The following is a 21,790-nucleotide window of genomic DNA, read 5'->3' as shown; positions in this document are numbered from 1 at the left end:
AACACAAAAACTTTATAAGTGTGTAATTGTACGGACGTTAAAAATATTTTGCACTGATATAATTGTTTTTAGTTTTTCAAGCAATAAATCGTTAAGCATTATACACTAAAAAATTAATTAATACGAAATCGCGAAAGACTCTCTTGACAGCATGTTAACGTTTTAAAATTTATAGCTAACGCCAGGAACTTTTCCGATAATCGCATACTTCAAGATCACTCGACCCATTTACATACATTTTTATATAACACAAATAAGTTTTACCTCATTTTTTCAAATTCCACGTGCCATTGAATAAGTGGGTTTATTTTCAAATGTACGCCGTGGTATTATACAAATGGTACCATTAGACAACTGTACTGTAAATATCATTTGAATAAAATCTACAGAATTGAAAATATAAATGCGATTTTTCATTTAATATGTAATATTACGGGTTACATGAAAAATACAAATAAAATAATTATTGAAACTTTAATTAAAAGAATAAAAACTAAATTGAATATTGATTTTTATAGGTTGATGTTAAAAATAAACTAATCAGTGTACCAAAATACAATTTAAATAGTAAAAAGTAATAATGACTACGAAATGTATTTAATTAAAGCTAAATTTAAAATATTAACCCATCATTAATTCAATATATTTTTAATATCAGCCATGAAATTAATAAGCCTAATTAATTTCATTATCTTTTAAATGAATTTTGTTTTTTTTGTGAGTTTGATAATATTATTTAGTTAATGGAATTGTGTACAATAAGATTATCTTATTAATTATATTTACATTATTGCTTTTTAAATTTTATGAAAAGCCATGTATTGAGTAGCCACGAATAATTTATGCAGCAATCATATTTCTATAAGGCGGCGGTTAATATAAATTAAAAATAAATATTACAATTTTACAAAATAAAAATTAATTTAATGCACATTTCGACATCTACAAAAAAAGTCGTAACTCAATTTTTTTTGTTTAATTAAAAAAATTGAGTTACGACCTATTTCTTAGAAAGTGTCAATTTAATCGAATTTGATATAGCTTAAATGTGTTTTTCTTTGTGGTATGTACTAATTAGGGTGAGATAGCTCCTATCATCATCTTATATATCTACTTCTGGTTTTAAAGTTATAATTTAAAGTTTTTTAACTCTAGAAAAAATAGAGAAATTATCATACCATTTATATTTATAATTTGTTATTTAAACAGTGTAATTTATAATTATTTCAAGTTATTATTAGTTTCTATCTAACGATGTCTAATATACTATTTTATAAATTGAAACATATAGTGATGAAACTTTGGAATGAAGAATAAATAATGAAGGAAAGAAATTTGAGAACTCATTCTTAATTAACAGGAGATAATAATTTGATAATTATCATCAGGAAATTCTCCAAGTTGAAAAAATTACTTTTTTTTTGTTTTACTTTGCTTACTTTTCTTTAGTTTTTTGCAGTATCTTAAAATAACTATGTGTTAAACGGTTTTTACCATCCATTTGCCATGTAGAAAAATAGCTATGGACAATCTTACTTTTTATGATGTGCTATAAAATATTTAGTTGAAATAAGGGTTTAGTTTAAATGTTGTTATCGTTTGTATTGTTACTAGAGGACATTATATCCAAACAACTTTAGATTTATTAATTAAATGCCCACTTTTATGAGTTTTTACTTGCCTACTATTTATCAAAAGTATTATAGTATAAATTTTATTACAATTTTACTATACTGTATGTAACTTTATATATTCTTGTTGCTTAAATGAAAACATCGGCATAAGTATTTTTCCATAATAATTAATTTAAAAGTATGATCAGTTTTAACTGATATATATATATATATATATTTGTATGTAAATAATAAAACTTCAATATTTTATTTGAAAAAAGAAAAAAACCTTCGCTTAAGGTAAGTTACTATAGTATCGATGTATTATTGCCTAGATAGATCGTTTGTTTTTTTCCGTTTTACAATATATTCTTAAGTGCCATTAAACAACGCTATTTTTTCAAGTGCAGCTCAAATGTATACATCATTGATTATGAAACCCTTATCAAAGAAAGTAGCATTAAGAAAATGTTTTTCATTATTTTATCAAATAAATTTGTTGTGTAAATAGTGAACATTTTTGCTCCATTGTGAGGAAACTACATGAAGGTCCTACTCCTATTTATTGAAGTTGTCTGTAGAGTATTGGCAATAATTATTTTATTGCTTAATATAAAACCTGACCATGTATAAGCTAGACAGCGCAGTAAAGTGAAGTTTCATAACTTTTTATAAACGTTCGTTCTGTTCGCATTTAAACTATTTTATTAATAAAATACCTACTGCTGTGTAATACTAATAAGTGTATTATGATGCTGTAAGGATAATATATAAACCGTTAAATTTTTATAATATTATCTATTATATTTAAGTGTATCTATACATGTAATGTTGTTTTCACTACCAAATTTCATTAAAACAAATTTCAGATATGATTTTAATGATACAAACACTGCCAAACAAAGTTTTATTAGTATTTATATATCATATAGTTGCATTGAGTAATATTTTGAAAATAAATTATAAAAATTTTTTTTCTTCAAAAATCAATCAAAATCTGAAGTCGCCTTATCTGTTTTTTTTTTCATTTTAACTAATCGGCCAAATTGAAAACATTCCATAAATTACTGTCAATGATATAAAATAAAAATATTTTGCAAATTTTCTGTACAAATATTGTATTTTCTAAATTAAAACTTATACGTCGATGCGAATCATTTTATACACGGCGCATTAATTATGCAATATAGCTACGTAACTATCATAAGTTAATTTTTCTTCTGTTTGTTAATTGTAAGGGGTACAGTTTTGTAAAAAACAATAGTTTAAACATTTTAATTACAACAATTTGTTTAAAACCATACAATGTAAACGTACATTATTCTTTAAGCACTTTTAGGAAAATACGTTTTATAATATTCCTTATAAATTAAAGGTAAATTTAGAATATTATTTATTATTTTAATAAGTCAAAATATACTTCTAGTAACCTAACTAGCCTTTTGTCAATTCATATTGATAGTATTATGAAGTTTTGTTAATTTGAATGCTAGTAGATCAATAAATCGCAATGTGTTGTACTGAATGAAATAATACATAGTATTTATGATCAAAATGGTTTTAAATTAGATATCTTATAACATTTTACGATCCAATTCCTAGTTACAAATTGCTACATTACTGATTGAAAATAAGCACCGAATATTTTTTATTTAGGACGTCATATGCCTATTTATTTTTTGCAATAATCTGATATTTCTTTCTAAGTAATACAAAAATTGATTGTCAATTATAGCATACGCGTATTATGCTTTTATTTACTTCGAATTTAATTATTATTTAAGGTTTATCTATAAATCACAAGTAGTTATTAGTATTATTTTAGTACAATATTATTTGTTATAAATGTCTTTAATCTTAATGCTCATTTCGAGGTGTCACAATCAGTTATCTTAAGAATTTGATAGATTTAAATAATAATGTGTAATTTATTGTGCATGCAGGTGACATTTACCGCCAACATTGTTGAAGTAATCTAGATGTTAAATATTTTTTCTTGAAACCTTAATGGAAATACCTACTAATTTTATAATCCGATTATTCTCTTAAACAATATAGTTGGAACACGCCTTAATGATTATTTTAAGGGGTTGTGATAGTTCAGTGTGGCTATGTTACACTAAGCTTACGCTATTGTTTTTGGATACCAATGGGATGATATGTTTGAAGTTCAATCCATCATGAATCGTTCTATTGCTATAGGTTTCAAAAGACGAAATTCGCCAGACGTCACACAACAACATCTCATAATATTTTCAATGTGAAACCAATAAGGATTTTACTGAAAAGATATTTTCATTTTTGACAATATCAGATAGAGGGATAAAAACATTTTTTTTATATTTCTGATACAATAGCACATTTATGGAACTTAATAATAAAATTATTATTTAAAACTTAAAACTATAAAAGCTTGAACAATTAATGAAATAACAAATAATGTTGATTAAACAGTTTATTAGCAATTATTTCAGAATAATAATGAAAATCTTATATAAAATTTAAACCATAAAAAATCATATTTGTAATATTTGTACACTTTTGATAAATTTGTTAACGTGATTTTGTATTTTTGATTTTAGTATTTGTTTTGTCGATCAACGTTGTTGAAAAATTGTTATTGCAATTAAGAACAACAAAGATCAATAACGTTTTGACTATTTTTCTGACTCTAATTGAGTAAATTAATTTTATTTTTGTACCAATAAAAAAATTCAATAAGGCAACTAAAATAAAAAACAAAGAAAAACGACAGTGATATTGGAACGCTACTCTTGCAAGTGTTTTCATTATTAATTATTAGCATTCGCAAATGTGACTTGAATTTAGTCGGGGTGTGTTCCTTATCGTGTAATAAATATCGTCCTTTCGAATTCAAATATACTCTTTGATATTGATTTAGTTTAACATATGACAACATCTTAGTATAAAATCTTATTACACTCACTCACTAAACAACCTTCACGTAGAAACAACGCGTTTTAAATATTCATGAGCTTCAACTTTAGAAAAATTAAGAATTTGTTGTATAATACTAATAAAAAAATAGAAATGACAATGTCTTGACGACGGAAACATTTTTTAATGCTTTTATCTCTGATATTTAAATTTAAAATCCCTATAAAGTATTGGTACTCTTTAATACATTCAAATGAATCTATATATAGAGAAAAAAAACAGCTTTTTAATATTTATAAAAACTAACAAGGAATAATCTCCTTTAAAAACGAAGAAATAATTTTTTATTAATGGCAGGTACTTGAGGATGCAAATCAAATATTGTATAATTTGCATCCTAAAAAATAAGGAAAAGGCCAAATTAAATGGTGTTCTGTTAATAAAATTTCAAAAAAAAATAATTAATAACAATTCTTTAGAGTTCCTATCTGCCCAGACTGCGACATAATTTAAATAAATTGATTTTTTCGTTTTAGCGAGATATTGTTAATGAAAAAGTTTGTTTGAAAAACTATTAAAAAAATTTGGCTTAAAAAATATTTTTACTCTCTAAATCTAAAGTCTAATCATGCGATAAATGAGACTAACTTAACGTTAATATTTATTTAAAAATAGACTTGACATTTAATTATTGCATCAAAAAGTATTTGAACGTAAATGATTGGTTTATAGGTAATGCTATATAATTATTTTCGATAATATCATGTTTTTCATTTAAACAGTTTTAGTATTTAATTTGTTATTTATGTTTTGAAATTGTAAAAATCCGATTTTTTAAAATAGATATAATCAAATATGAAAGAAAAATTATAAGTATAGAATATTAAATAAAGCACAAAAAGTGTCGCTGCGTCGATATATGGCAGTTTTGAATATATGTTGTTTTTATAGAAAAACCGCGTGATTCGATTTTTGAAATTGTTCAGGTGGAAGAAAAGAAAACACCTTTTTTTGTATAGCTATAAATGGAAATAGGTTTTTTTAAATTCCATTATCCTAAGTAAAATAGATATTTTTTATTCAAAAAATTCTCAAAATATGTATTAATATTATATGTAATTCTCGAGGAAAAAAAATCTCAAAATGTCAAGTTACGCGGTTTTGTCATGGAGACGACGGTATTGTATAATGTTCTCTTAAACTTATTTTATATTTCATTTTATTGAAAAATGAGATACTTCAATCATCTAGTTAATATTTGAATTTTACAATAAATATGAGTGGATTTGGCTGTTCATCTAATCTTTTAATTCAGTCTGGTATCAATACTCAAGATATTGGATGAGACTTACTTTTAAATAAAAATTAAGATATAAGCGCATAAAAATGATATGACTATATTATGCTTTTGATTCAAAATAATGTTAAGTAATTAAAGTTAAACTTTTAATCTGCTTTATTTTTTATATTTAAATAACAATTGTTTCTTAAATACTGCTATAAAACTATATTTTTCAAGTTTTTATGTCCACTTGTTTTTATATTATAATAGTTTCTAATATATTTTTGTTATAAATATATAGGGTACACGTATGTGATGTAAGATAAAGTCAATGCGTGAAAAAATAAAATATATTGCTCTAAAATGTTTGTATAAAATAATTTTCAAATAGATTGTTTAAATTTTTCTTTTAAATGACTACTCATTTATTTTATAATATGAAAAAACATATATTTGAGAACACGCCAGATCGCAAACTCGCATCTATTTTATTTGCTGAATTTTATGTATTATAATTACAATACTTCAAAAAACATAACGATAATATGCTGATATTTTGTTATGCAGTCTAAAAATAATGAAGTTCTATAAAAAAAAAAACAGCTATCAAAGATAGTAGTAAGTGAAATAATATATCATGATATAACTGTTTTTAGAATTCATCTTATTATGATAGAATAACCAGCGTGGTGATTACCACCACCAAAAAAATTTAACCACCCCTCGTGATTGGCTGAAAACTCTGCAGCGTTGAATTTAAATCAATTTATTGTAAAAGAAAATATGATTAAAATATATCGTCAAATGTTGAGACTATTATAAAGCAGGAAAGTAGTATATTGTTTTAATACTGTTATTACATAAATATGAATAAAGGTTATTATGTTGCACTCTTCTATCATTTTGAATACCATTTGTTACTAAAAAGTGAAGTTCTCTTTAAGAATGAATAATCATCAGATAAGTTTGTTAGTAAATACTTAGTTTTACATAATGGTTTCATAGAATTCAATCATGTATTGTATGAATGAAGAGCTAGGAATACAATGACAATGGAGAGGATAAATTTGTAACAAAAAGAACATAGTTTCAATTTCGGTACTTAAATTTAATAAAAATTATTGAGTTTTAACTCTTAGCTTTTGTTTTTCTTTAAATAAATATTATTTTTATTAATATATACCAATAACATTAGAAATATATATAATTTCATTCATACAGTAAAATAATAGACTATGAAATGTATCAAGGTATTTTCCTTTCATTTAATATACATTTTTTAAAGCTGATCTTTTACCTGCTCATAGGGGATTTAAAATATTAAATTTTGTTTTAAAACTTAACCTTTTCAACTTTTCAACTCCTGAAAATGTTTTAGAACTACTGCCTCCTTAAAAAATATACTAAATAAAAGTTTATATAATATACAAGTTTAAAAAAAAAATAGCTCTAATTACATGTTTTCTAAATATAAATTAAATTGAAAAAAAAAATTTAATTAAACACCTTTAATGTGTTGTTATAATATTCTATTCCAATTTTTTTTCCTTATTTATTTATGTCTATATTTTAGGTCAAATAATACATTCATATAGGTGGGGGAGGTATATACTTCCCCATTTAACGCCCTTTGAGCCAATAATTTATTAGGGCTCATTGATTATAGGGTGTATATAAATTTTTTCAACAAAATATTATAAATAATAATAATAATAATAAAGATTTAAGTCTTAGTTAAATATTAGAATAAACAAAATTTTTCGATAGATTGTATGTTGAAATATAAGTATTGCTCTATAATTTTAAATCCACCCTTAAGAATTTTTGGAGGGCTATTTCCTTTTTGAACCAACCCTCAAATACATTGCAGTGATTAACAAAATATACTATATGAATTATACTTATAAATCATAAAATTTGTAAACAGGATATAGTTAAGGAAATAAAAGTTCATGATGCTTTTAGAATAATCCAACAATTCCTTCTAAAAATTAAACATTATCCACAGATTTGCATCGAAGAGTTTTTTATGACTGTGATTTTAATTACTGTCAAATATTATTTATACTTGTGACAACTTTGCCACGACCTCATTGTGCTAGGTTTTTTTTATATCATTGACTATTAAATTAAAACTAGTAATTTTAAAAACTCTAATTTTTTGGCTCGCAACTAATTTTTAATTTTATAATTGAACTCAAACCAAACATTAATTTTAAATGTTTTCGGGCAAAATATTACAACTATTATTTAACAAAATCAACGTAATAATTCATTATACTAGCTCGATTTTCAGAACGATTTACAAGGAAATATTTTGGCTCAATTTTTTTCAATTTTAAATTACATGTTCAGCACCACTATGTTAAACATAGTATTTTTTTATTTTCAAAAAAACTATTTAAAGTTGTTGGAATATTTTTAACACTATAGTGTAACGTATTGAAGCGTGATATAAGTTTGATCTAAAGTAAAGTTTGAAAACAGAATTCTTCAATATAGAAAAATAAAAGAATCGTATGAAATTACATTTTTATTTATTATATCTGATCTTTGTCTTTGAAAGTTTTGAGCTGACTATTGTTAGACTCTTATAAGAGCAAAAAAATCTTAACTTGAAATATTTAGAGTTAGTCGCCAGGGAGTTCTAAAATTGTCTGTCGTCTTATTCAACGGATTGTATTACAAAATGCGGTTACAACATGCAAAAGAAGAGTACCATAAAATCAATGCTACTAGTATACTATTGAATGCATTCACTCAAGTAAAACATACATGTAGTTTAAATAAAAAGTTTTTATAATATAATCAGGGTGAATAATTTCATTGCGTTATTGACTCAAAACATTACACAGCAATAATTTTTAAAACAATTCTTTTTTTCAATGAAGTTGAATTTTTAGAATCATTATTCATAATATTTCCAATTGACAATATATATCAATTAACAAAATTGTATTTATTAATAAGACTATATAAAACAATAAAGATTCCATTTATTATTTTCGTCACATCAGATAAAAATTTTGACTCAATATTTCACGTATAAAACTTTTATTTGTGTTATATGTAATATATTTTAAATTATTAAAAAACATACTTGTATGCGTTATCAACCAAGATGTTAAGTACTAAATAGTTACAAAAAGTATTTGTGTAGTATTACACTTGAAGCTCGTGACTAAAATTATTAAAAACTAAAGTAACAAAGTTTCAGTAACACCCTTCCTACCATTGAATTTACTTTTTTGGCAGATAAAATTAATGATAGCCATGTTAACAATAAAAATTGATTATTTTTCATTGTATTTAGTATTTTTAGCTTTACACATCTAGTTGATGTTTTTTGAAAAATCATGCTAAAAAGTTACTTAATAATAACTGTAATTAATACTTCGGAATCACTAAAAATAAATAAAATAAATTGTATTTGTAATGACAACTGCCACATAAAAAGCATTAATGAAAAACAAAACAACATTTTTAACAGACATATGTTAAAAAAATATATTGTACAAAATCTTATGTTAGTATTTACACAAAATTTATTTTAAATTTAATTATGTAAATACTAGGTAAAAATATTACTATTGTAAAATTAACGCTTACGTTCATTTTTTTTTTTTTTTTAATAATAGCTATTTTCAATAAAAAAATTAAAGGAATAAAGATGTTAATAAACAGGTTAACTTCAAGAACCTTGATGGAAAAAAAAGTTTTTAGAATTTCACTTAAAATACCAGTAGTATTTTTCGTTGCCTAAAAAGTTTTGAAAAATTTTACTATTGTCTTTACAAAAAAACTTTCATTGTTTGAAATTTGTTTTCTAAATTATGATATCTATTTAAAAAAAAAAAAAAAAAAAGTTCGACAACGATTATTTTTAAAATAAAGTAGACCGTTTTATAAATCATCCACTCTAAAAAAAATTATATTATAATGTTATTTATATAATTTAAAACGCCATGAAGTAACCTAGCTACAAAAAAATTAATATATCTACTAAAATTGTTTAAATTAAATAAGTTTTTTATAAGCGACAATTAAAATTTTAAACGAGAGCGAATTCTATCGCATACAAGTCACAATGTTAAAAAATAGTTTAATTGTTTGATAGATGGCGTTTTAAGTTCTTATTCTATAAGTTGTGAAGTCAATATATAATTAGTTGATTTAAGTAACACCGGTCAAATTTTAACAATCGTTTGGATAATTACCTAATACCAAAAATGTAACTTAGCCTTTGCATTTACATCAAAATTCAAAAGTTATTAGTATGAAATTATTGCATCTTTTAATTTTTGCATAATTAATATAATAAAACGGTAGCACAGTGGGGTCGCGGCATAGTGGAGATATTGCATAGTTGGGTCCAGATAGATTTAATCTGACAGTGATTAAAATCACTATCATAAGAAACGCTTCGATGCAAATCTGTAGATAGTGTTTAATTTTAAAAAATTGATGGATAATTGCAAAATTAACATCAACTTCTATTAAAATAAAATACAAAACCCATAATTTGAATACAAAAATAGCATATTTTTGNAAAAAAAAAAAAAAAAAAAAAAAAAAAAAAAAAAAAAAAAAAAAAAACACATCATAGTAAAATTAATACCTTCTCCGCTTCGCATCGAAGCTAAAATTGAGCGTAAAGAACTTTTAAATTTATTATAATTAATTAATGACAAATTATAATAGGTAAAATTTATTGAAACTAGTGTCATTCTAGGTAGTAGAATTCATCCATCCTCCTATAAAATATGTGGATTTTTTTTTTTTATTGAAATAAAGTTTTGCTACTTTAATCTACACAAATTATACGACAATTATACTTTCAAACCAAACTAAACCTAAATTAGCGTATTATGATAATGATTTCTATTAATATCAGATTTTAATTTAATCGGTTGTCAACTACTCTTAGTATCTTACTATATGATTAAAAATTAGGAAAATTAGCCAATGTTGGAAAAATTACTTAACGTTGTTCAATTTTCAATTTTTATTTTATTTATTGACCTGTCATTTTGTTAATTACAATTTTTTTTATTATATAAGTTAAATAAATATTAATGTTTCTACTAAAAAAATAAAGTTGACATTTCTGTAAGACATAAGGGATGACCTTAAAATTGATTTCAATGCAGATAATTGAAGATACACATGCAAGTAACAAAATCCAAAATAAAAATTCATTATAAAATTATTATTTTAAAGAAATTGAGTTGCGATATTAGGCTGGCTGATGTGAGCGTAGATGATATGGGTGAACGTGTCAAGTGAAAGTCTAGTATAAGGGTAGTAGACCCCAAGTAGTTGTATTAAGGCGAGAAAAAAGAAGAAGATTTTAAAGAAATTGAGTAGACATCGTTAAATTAAGGTCGTGGTCATAAATTATTACCTCTAAAGCTTTTAATTCTGAAAGTATCACTAAATCTATTTTTACAAACGCTATTTATATAATTCATATAATTATGTTTGTAAGAAATGTCAATATATACACAAAGTTTTACAGCTCATTGAAGCTAAAAGGATTCAATTTAATTATAATTTTAATCCTGCGTTCATATTTGTATGATTCTTTCATTGTTACATCATTATTCTTAGTACACCCACTCGAAACTTAGGAAAACTTTCTGTGTAGGCGCACTATCCTCAAATCGTTAATGAACCATCGATGATTTGACGTTTTTACAATGTAATAATTTTAAAAAAATACTAATTTTAAATTGTATAGGTATTATTTACCATGGTCAGAAAAACGCTTTACAATTGCATTTTGTAATTCATATCAACCCTACAATACATGTGTATAAATATTACATTGATTCTTGATAATAAAAGTTGATAGTGGATATACACGCTAACTTTTATAATGCATATTTGATTGTAACAGGTATACAAAAAACTCGTGATGATTAAAAAATAAACTTTATATTGCTTAAGGTCGTGGTTCGAATTCCAAATAACCAAAAGTTATTTCTAACTCATAAGTATTTTATGAAGTTTCGATTGGATACAGTTTGTTTACTTTTATTACCGAGAACTAAAGAAGATTAAGTCGTTTGAAAATAATCAATAGTATTAATTAATTATCTATTTTTAATTCAAATTATTTTCCCATAAAATTAATACTCTCCAACATTTAATGAGAGACCATAAAAAGTTTAAAACATTTCATATTAAAATGTGAATAATAAAACTTTAAATAATTATTAATAATTAGTGAAGCGTATTCAAAATTTTACAAAGAGACTGATTTAAATGTCAAAGTTTGAATTAAACTAAGTATTCGATGAAATGTAAACAGCAAATACTATTGTATTTTTATTTAAAAAAATATTACAATGTTATTTAGTAAAGGAAATAAGGTTTATTGTCAAACAATGTCTGTTTATACTGTTGTTCATGGGCCGCAAATTGCGGCTATTGTAGTAGCTGAAAATACATGAAACTTTGTTAATTGCCTATTAGTAATGACTCATAACAATAATACCACTCGCAAACATACTTTACATGGTTAAATTGCACTTTGCTATAATTTAAATAATAGTCCTACCATTATCTCTAACTTAATGATTAATCTAAAATATTTTATTGTTCTCCACTGTGCAACTAAAATAAGACAAAGTATTTGATAATAATTGATTAAATACCATTAGATCGTCAATCGTATATGAATATATCAAAATTAACTTATTACATATATTTATTAAATTATTTATGATAAAAAATGTCACTGGTAATACACTTTTTCACTCTGGCTATTTTCTTAAAGTCAAAAATAATTTCTCTTTTTACAATATATTAAACGTTAAAAAGTTGAAAACAAACAAATAAAATAGAATACAATAGAATTAGAAAAAGGACAATAAATAGCAACTTGTAAAAAAAATAAGCACATCAATTTATTTTCCACATGGAATAAAAGCGATTGGTTATAGTATCGTATTTCAAATTAGGAACCCGAATCTCAAAATCCTATCTTGAAATACAACCATTGATTGGCAAATGCTGCTATATTCTAGTGTGTTATACAAAAAAGTAAACGCTTGTTGAATTTTAATGAGTATTTTTAAATCGGCATTTTTTTATAAACTAAATGTATGGTACAGTTATTTTAATTACCGAAAAACGGTCGATGCACGAGACTTACGATTTCTGTTGCTCAATGTTAAGAGCAATCTTATTACATGTATATTTATGTAACTGGACACGATCCAAGCGATGGTGTGATGAAATATCAGTGATCTAATGAGTTGTATACATGTTATGTATATAAACAATATTTTATTAGACATTCTTAAAAGAATCTATAACACATTCTTTTGTTAATGTGCTTATCAAATATATGATTATTTAATGAAGCCATCATATTGGCGTGTAACTAATCATATTTATTGAAATGACTATAGTTGATATTTTTTCGTTTGTGGGACCGTTTAATATGTTTTAGTAAAAAGTAAGTACCATTCATGTACGTCATGCGCACATGGCCCTCCGATCTCTTGTAAACATGTGCTACTGGCGCAAAAACGAAGAACACAGTAGTCCTTCCGTTTCCGTCGGAAAGATCACACTAACGTGCTTGATTTACTTATTATTATTTATTTATTTTATTTTATTTAAAAAAAAAAATAGTTATTCAATTAATATGATAGTTTACGCATGCTAGTTTTTTTTTTTTTTGTTTATATTAAATCACATAGATAAAATGACTACATATCTATGGAATTACATCGAAATGCAATATTACATTACTTGTATGTAATACTCTACTTACAATCAAATGTACCATCAAGATGATCCGACCTGGGTAATATTTTATAAAGATAATTCAATACCGAAAAAAATAATTTTTTAATTAATAAATAGATCGTCTCAACAATGATTTTCTTTTAGATTTTAGAGTTCTGTTATTCTTTTAAAAAATCATAATAATTACCAGAAAATATAAATAAAAAAATTGAAATATACAACAAAATAAAACGGTAAAATTCTTATTGGTAAAGTTTCATTTTCATTTTATGTTCAATTTGTTAAAAAATTCTTGGAGTTTTTACCGGGTCATTAAAAAAGTCTTTAAAAAAATACCTGTCTAAAACATAAATAAACAGTTTGAAAATTGCCACACAGTACCCATGTCAATTTTGAAATTTTTTGCCGTTTAAAAAACTGCATGTTTAAAATTTAACAACCTAGATTTTTACAATTTAAATAATGTCGTCCACACATTTCTTTGCGATTTAAAAAAAGTATTAACAATCATCACATATGGTGATATTTGATAGATGTTATATTTCATCTCAATGAACTATTTGTATGTGATCATAAATCCATTCTTCAAACTTTGCATTTGTAAATGTTCTATACTATATACGAGATTATACTTATAAATCATAAAAGCTTTTAAAATTGTATATTAAATCACCAAAGTTCCACAATAATAAGGCTTAATACTGATAGAATCCTTAGAGAAATTTAATGATATATTATACACAGTGAACACTCATCATAAGAGTTCATCTTTCAAGTAAACCCTTAAAATAAAATAAGTTTTAAATACCTTACAAATAAATATGTTCCGACAAATATCGACCTATACTTAAAATATAACACTATGCCTCAATTTCATAAAAAAAGGACATGGTAGTATGTTTCCTTTTAAATAGAATCCATATAATATTAATAACTTAAAAAAATATAAGTACATAAATATAAGTTAATGTTTAGGATTTTTAGATTTTAAATGACTATAGTAATGATTAAAAACTGTTTACATTATCCAAAACAGGAAACAAAAAGTAACAATCTTACCTACTAAATACTCTTATTCTAATTGACTTGTTTTAAAAAACTCTTGCGAGTATAAAAATGTTTTTGGATATATTATCACGTGTAGGTTACAATACGTAATAATAAAAAAATGTTGACACAAAAGTAAGATAATAGCGTCCTTACGAGTATATTTGGTTTGATTTTACGTGTATTATATTACACAACTTGGTGTTTTACCTCTCCTATGATTTATACTTCCCTAGATATTTCTTCTGAATCCTTATTTTCTACACCATTGACCTCGTACTCTTTTCACATCATAGAATATATATTTTTTCCTAACGTTGTTTTATGTTGTATTGTATTATATTTGAAAATACGTTATATGTTTATAACAAATCGTTAAATTTGTCATAACGGAATGGAGAACAAATTCTTAAACTTCTAATTCATATTTAAAACATAGTCATTTACATTGTTTAGTTATATTTGAATTAATAACTTATAATTATTAGTTGCCCACGTTTTGATTAAAAAGGTAATATAATAACACGTTTTTTTTTTCCATTTTTAAATAACAACAATGTGCTTTTTAAATAATTACTCTAATTCGAATTAACATAATAAAACATTTTATAAGCCGGTACTTAATAAATAACATCCTGTCCTTAATAAAAACTTTTATGACGCTGAATAAAACTAATATACGGCAATAGGTAAAAATAAACCTACTCATACAAAACGAACATATTAATTTTAAGTGCTCTTATGCATTACAAGAAAAAAAATCAATTTATAAATTTGATACAAATGCAAGTACGTACCTCATAGTTGTTGTATAATTATGCTATGAATGCGTTTTAAAATTAATAGCTCGAACGATAAATTTGCTAATTTGACGAAATTGCATCATAAAAATGAAAATAATTCTTTACATATTGTACAATAGGTGTAAAATGTAGAAATTTAATCACAAGAAATAGTTTTTAAACATCTTCAACGAATGTTAATTGAATTATTTACATAATTTTTAAAGATTAAGATTTTTCTAAGACTTAAAAAAATATGTATGTCTAAGAAATAAACAGAGTGATTGATTTATTGTTTACCACTAGACTTCTTCTGAAATAATAAGTTACGGTACCAAAAACATTATATAAAAATTTGATTTTTTATTTTTTTATTCCACAATCAAATAAAGAAGAAATTCTATCATGTTTTAACATAAAAATCTGAGTTTTTGTTCGTTTTATAGAACAATTATACTAACAATAGTATTTTAGATATATAAAAAGCTTATTGCTTGTTAAAATATATAATTCACTACCTTTTACTAGATATACCGAAACATTTCTGTGAATTTCTATTATTTTAATGAAAAGTTACGATTCAATTACATATATTTTTAGCAACTATACACATAAAATAATGAAAAATAATGAACAAAACATTTTTACTCTCATTCAGTAAAAAAATGTATTGATTGTTACGAAAAATAACGAAAATGATTTATTAAAATTAGAGCTAATTGAACTTTGAATAAAATACAATTGCAAAATTCAGATCATATTACTAGTATAAAATGAAATACTAATAAATACCTAAATGTACTACAGTATACTATATACTGTAGTATACTAAAATATTACTAAAAATATATTACAAGTATTACGTATGGCTAAAGAAAACGTAAAAATATTTTCTCTTCTATATCAGCAGAATTGTTTCTCACTATTTTCTACGTCGTAAATTTTAATAATAATAATTATGTTATCCTCGGAACGATGATTTTTTGATGCAAAGATTGTCTTTTTAATGATTAATAGGAAGTAGGAAGCTTCTATCTCAACTTAATTTATTCTACATCATTAAATCATAAAAAAAATATTGTAATACTTATGAAAATAAGTATTCTGAGTGCTATAACAATACAATAAAGCTATATAAGTATTAAATCACACAGAACTTTTTTTTTATCAACAATTGTAAAACACACTATACATATTATAACATTCTAAGATTTAAGTTTTTTATTTTAGAATTTTTATAGTGTGGGGTGTAGTAAAGAAAATAATAAGCAGTACCTTTATAATAAACAAAAGTTTTGTGAGCTTTACTAAAATATATGAAATTCATATTCATCAATGTCACGTTAACACTTTTTTTAACACGTTCTGTGATTTCTATAATACAGTGAGTCAAGTAAATATTTGGATATGGTCTAGAAAAGTTAATTTGCCTCTCGAATTGCCTCCGTCTTACAGACCACTTAGCGTAGTCAACACTATTAGAAAAATGTTTAAACGAGTGTTGAAATCATACTTAAAGATCTGTAAGACTATGGTAATTTAAGAGACAAATTAATTTTTCTAAACTATGTCCGATTATTTACTGTACTCATCAAATATGAAAATAAAATAAAATTGTTTTGACTTAATCTACTGTTATACTTAATTACTGTTATAAACTTATATTTAATAATAATACCTCCTGAATAGTATAAATTTTAAAATCAAATCAAGTACTGTTTAAATTTAACGTTCTCAAACCACTGTTTGGGGTAGATAGGACGAAAAAACCCTATACAGCTTAACACATGAACTCTAATCTCAATATTTGCACATAGTGTGATACATTTCCTACTGAGCTGTAAAAGCTACCTCTTATATTTAGATGATTTAAAAAATAGCTGATTAAATTTGTATTTGTATCTTTTAAACAAAAAATAGAAATTTATTTTATACTATTTTTGTCTTGGATTTGAATAAAATAATAAATTATTATTATTATATTTATAATCTTTATTATATCGTTTTTAAATATTCAACTATAATAGGAAAAATTGCAATCATGAGTGTCCTAGAGCTAAAAAAAACGAATCTTAAAACGAATAAATTATTGTAAAAAACAATTTTGAGGATATCATTTTATTTTTTTGATAATTATTTTATTTATGTTTTACAAAAGTAGTGCAGCATTTTAAGATAGACTGTGTGGCTAATTCGGTTATGTGAAGTGCCTAATGTCTCAAGTTCGAGAATCGGTTACTAGCGACTTTGTTTGTTGAATGAAAGATTAATACAGTAATTAGAATCACTATCCATCTCTCCTTTAATAGACTAATCACTCAATTTGTAATATCCACGATTAGGAAATCTTCTGTTCGCGGGAATCCGCTATGGTCCTTAATTGACTGCAAAAAAATAAATAAATAAGAAATTCAGGTATTTCAGGAAAAGTCAACGGGTTTGTGAGTCTTACAGTCAAAGGACACTATATATTTGAATTTCAGTTATAAGCAAATTGTTTTAAACTATGAAAAAAGAATATTATTTTATAAATATATCTGCATTTATTTTTTATTTTTAAATCAACAATTCGGGGAAGACTTCCTTTGACTATATATTATTATTCCAAAATTAATTTTAAGCTATTTTAACAAAATGATATAACACATTAATAATCTAATCTTTACAGAAAAATTTTAACTAAAAATTGATATTTTATTATTTTGTACGAAATTTAAAATAAATATTTTCTAATTAAACTACTGAATATATCTTTAAGTTGCATATAAGTGTTTCATCGACTACATGAATATTTTTCGGCTTTGTGAAATAATGGGAGGCTACATTCAACTTTCATAGTTATTATTAAAAAACTAAAAAGCAATCTGTTCTATTTTAGTAGAAAATATATAATTAATTTAAATAGCAAAACTACTTATTTATATAAAAGTAAATCAACGAATAAAAAATTAATTCAACATCAGTAACTGTCCGAGAAAAACAAAGTAATAAAGTCTAGAAAAACAAATCAGACTTCTCAATCGTTGGCGTTAATATAAGTCTGAACTAAAGAACGTACACAATTAATTCACGCTCCACTCGTCTATTAAACATCAGGAAAACTATTATATATTTAAGATACACTGGTTTCGAAATAATAACTGTCAAAGAAAACTAGAACATGTAAGAATAAAAGGAAAAACATAATATTTTTTTAAAATAGAACCCATTCTATGTGTGCAATACCATTTTATACCATGTGACTGCACAATCCTTACTACTGTTATATTGACCCTATCGAATAGTTTAATATCAACAGAAATATGTTAACATTTTTAGATTTGACAACCATTCAGAGTTTTTTTAAATAAAATCTAATTTCATTAGAGTCACTTATTTTATTATTTTTTTTACCCCTTGACAAATATGTCATAAACAAAATGGTTTGGTTTATCATTATTATAAATGCTATAGACTTTGTTCAAAGTCTATAATCTATAACTTCAAAGTTAATGAAATCTGTTGTTATACTTATGAATATTTTCACAATTTTTCTTTACTACTAATGGACATACTATTAGTCTTGACAAAATCTTATCATTTCCGTCTATGATACTTATTACTTACTAAATACAACAGAAATAATCCATGTGCGCAATTCTCTTGTACATATTGTTAATTTTTTTTACAGATAGTATAATCGCATTTTTTAAAATTACTCTTGATATTGTGATTATTTATTAAGCCGAAATTCATAAAAATTATAACAGTATAATAACCAGATGGCGTGTTGAATGAATGTATTATACAATATTATGGAAATTAAAAAACACAAATTAGAGCTATAAACATCGGTTATGAAACTGACAGTTGCTGCAAAATATCACTCTAGTATTAATATTCGAAAAGTCTAAATTGTTATTCAACAATTCTGTTACAGAAACATGCATCTGCAGATAACCTTTTTTAAGTAAGACGAAGAAACTTGTGAGTTGTCGTATAAATTATGTAAATCGTGTTATATTTACAAGTTAAATAATTTCAATATCCTAAATAATTTATTTTAAAACAAAGTTGAATACAGTAGTGACTTTTTTGTTTATCACTTCACAATATGTGTTTTATTTAATTATAATTAACTATCATAATCAAAATTTAATATATTAACCGAATAAATTGATTTACTCAATTATTATTTATTAAGCTAATACTAAAAATCACTTTTTTTTTTGTATAGTCTCATATTACTATGAAAATATTTTACGATATATTAATTCAGGTTTTTATTTAAACATAACAAAACATTCGATATGACAGAAAGTAAAAAAACCTGCTTTTTGTTTTAAGAATGTTGTTTTAGTTGATTTTTGTGTTGAAAATAAATAAACGATTTTCATGGCTTTTCTGAAAAAAAGCACGTTATTTCAACACGTAATAGATTTATTTGTTTCCTTTAGATCATTTTTGCAGGACCACGTCTGACTTCCTCAGGGTATAATGTTTCATCGCAATATATGTTTACGCACCAGTCACTTCATTTGAAAATTTCATCTTTATAAGATTTTTGATAGAATTTATCACAAAAATATTAGTTATATATTACACTCTTTGAATAATTTAACGAAATTTATAAATGCATATAAATCCGCACTCTATTCATTTTCTTTTAATTTAATCATTTTCGCGACACAAACTTTGGTTTGATACCCAACTTTCATGAAGAAACCTGAGAATTATATTTATTTTTGTTCAGAATATGACAAACCCTAGTAAAATAAATTTAATAGATGAAAAATTAAAACACACACATGTGCACGACGGTCCCGTATGTTTTGACAAATCCTAATATTTTTAATACAGTGAACTATGTTGCAGTTGTTTAATTGTTGTTCACTGACGATAAAGTATTAATATGCAAAAATAGGGCGGAAATTAATCAAAGTCTATAGGTATGGATATAAACCTTGAAGGAAAGAGTTTAAGAATACGTAGGAGTAATATAGAGTATATAGAGTACGAGTTTGACAAAGGAATACAAGAGGTTGGTGAAATAAGCAGATCAGTGACGATAGGCGAGGACATGATTGGAAAGGTGGAAAGTTTTAAGTATTTAGGGTCAGTTGTGAAAAAGAACGGTGGTATTGATGAGGATGCAAGGCAAAGGATTAAGTGCAGGTAGTTGAAGTGGAAAGAAGCGTTTGGCGTCTTATGCGATAAAAGAATTCCAAAGAGGCTGAAAGGTAAATTCTACAAGACTGTTATGAGGCCAGCTATGATGTATGATTTTGAGTATTGGACAGTTGACAAGAGAATAGAGCCAAGAATAAGTGTAGCAGAGATAAAAATGTTTAGATGGATGAATGGAGTGATTAGAGAAGATAAAATAAGGAACGAACATGTAAGATGAGAGAAAATAGACTTTAATAGTTAGGCTATAGTATGAGGAGAGTAGAATCGGAAACTGTAAGAACAGTTATGGAAATGAATGTTGAGGAAAGAAGAAGTAGAGGAAGAGCAAAAAAAAATGGAGGTATGTTATAGAATGAGAGATGAGGACGGTTGGTGTGTACATAGATGATGTGGGAGATCGTGTCAAGTGGAATTTTAAGATAGAGGTTGGGTTACATCAAGTAGTTGGAAAAAGAAGACTATTTTGCAGTATTTTTTTTTTTACGCTTCAAGATTAAAATAATTATATAAATTATAATATTTTAAATTTATATAAGAAAGTAAAAATAAGAAATTAGTTTTAAAATATCCAATATTATACCATTTTGTAAAATAGGGTTTAAGGAAATATTAGGTAGCAATAATTTTTTATTACTGTTTTGTAGTTTCCAAAAAATTTTTAATATTATAAAAATTTTAACTTTTATGTTTATTTTGTGTTATCATAGAATTTAAGAATTTTCTTAAAATAATTATTATTTAAGGAAATCGAATGGTTAATATTAAAAGAATCACTCTATATAGTAATATTATCATTATCATGTAATAAGATCTCTTTGATATTACTTTATCAAACGACAAAATATACAGTAGATAATTGTAATTAAATTCTATCTGAAATAAGATAATAATACGATTGATATTTTCAATATTTTATTTGGTTCGCCTAATTTCTAACTCTACAACTCATAACTTTTGATATAACTAACATTTCGTTGTTAATCATATATATATTATTCAATTTATCACATTTAATTAATCAAATTCTTTTTAATGTTCAACCTGTATACTTATAAGGTGTCAACTATACTTTTTAAAATAATAACATAAATAATTAACTAGCCTGTTTATTATATAATGGTTTAATTAAGAACAATATTGGTGGATAACATTTTTTTGACTTATTTTTCAGAAGTTATTAACATTTTTATACCTCAAAGAGATTAGGAGTGAGGGTGCAAAATGGCTAGTGATAAAAA

At 24.4% G+C, this 21,790-nt stretch overlaps 1 protein-coding gene across 3 annotated transcripts in view; it reads left to right on the top strand.

Moving 5' to 3' along the window:
• Positions 1–21,790, top strand: part of LOC126895519 (uncharacterized) — a 62,302-nt gene that overhangs the window by 14,461 nt on the left and 26,051 nt on the right. For 2 of the 3 annotated variants that reach the window (XM_050667476.1, XM_050667477.1), the window contains exon 1: positions 13,361–13,612. The exons of the other annotated variant lie outside the window; for it this stretch is intronic. Coding sequence is in view for 1 of the 2 variants with exons in the window: in XM_050667477.1 (XP_050523434.1) it covers positions 13,586–13,612 (27 nt within the window). In the remaining variant the exon portion in view is untranslated. Of the gene's footprint in view, positions 1–13,360; positions 13,613–21,790 lie in introns of those variants that run through there. 3 annotated transcript variants of the gene reach the window in all.

Source organism: Daktulosphaira vitifoliae, unplaced genomic scaffold, assembly GCF_025091365.1.
Source record: "Daktulosphaira vitifoliae isolate Bord-2020 unplaced genomic scaffold, ASM2509136v1 Scaffold_1, whole genome shotgun sequence".
Taxonomy (NCBI): domain Eukaryota; kingdom Metazoa; phylum Arthropoda; class Insecta; order Hemiptera; family Phylloxeridae; genus Daktulosphaira; species Daktulosphaira vitifoliae.
This window is presented reverse-complemented; position numbering and strand designations above follow the sequence as displayed.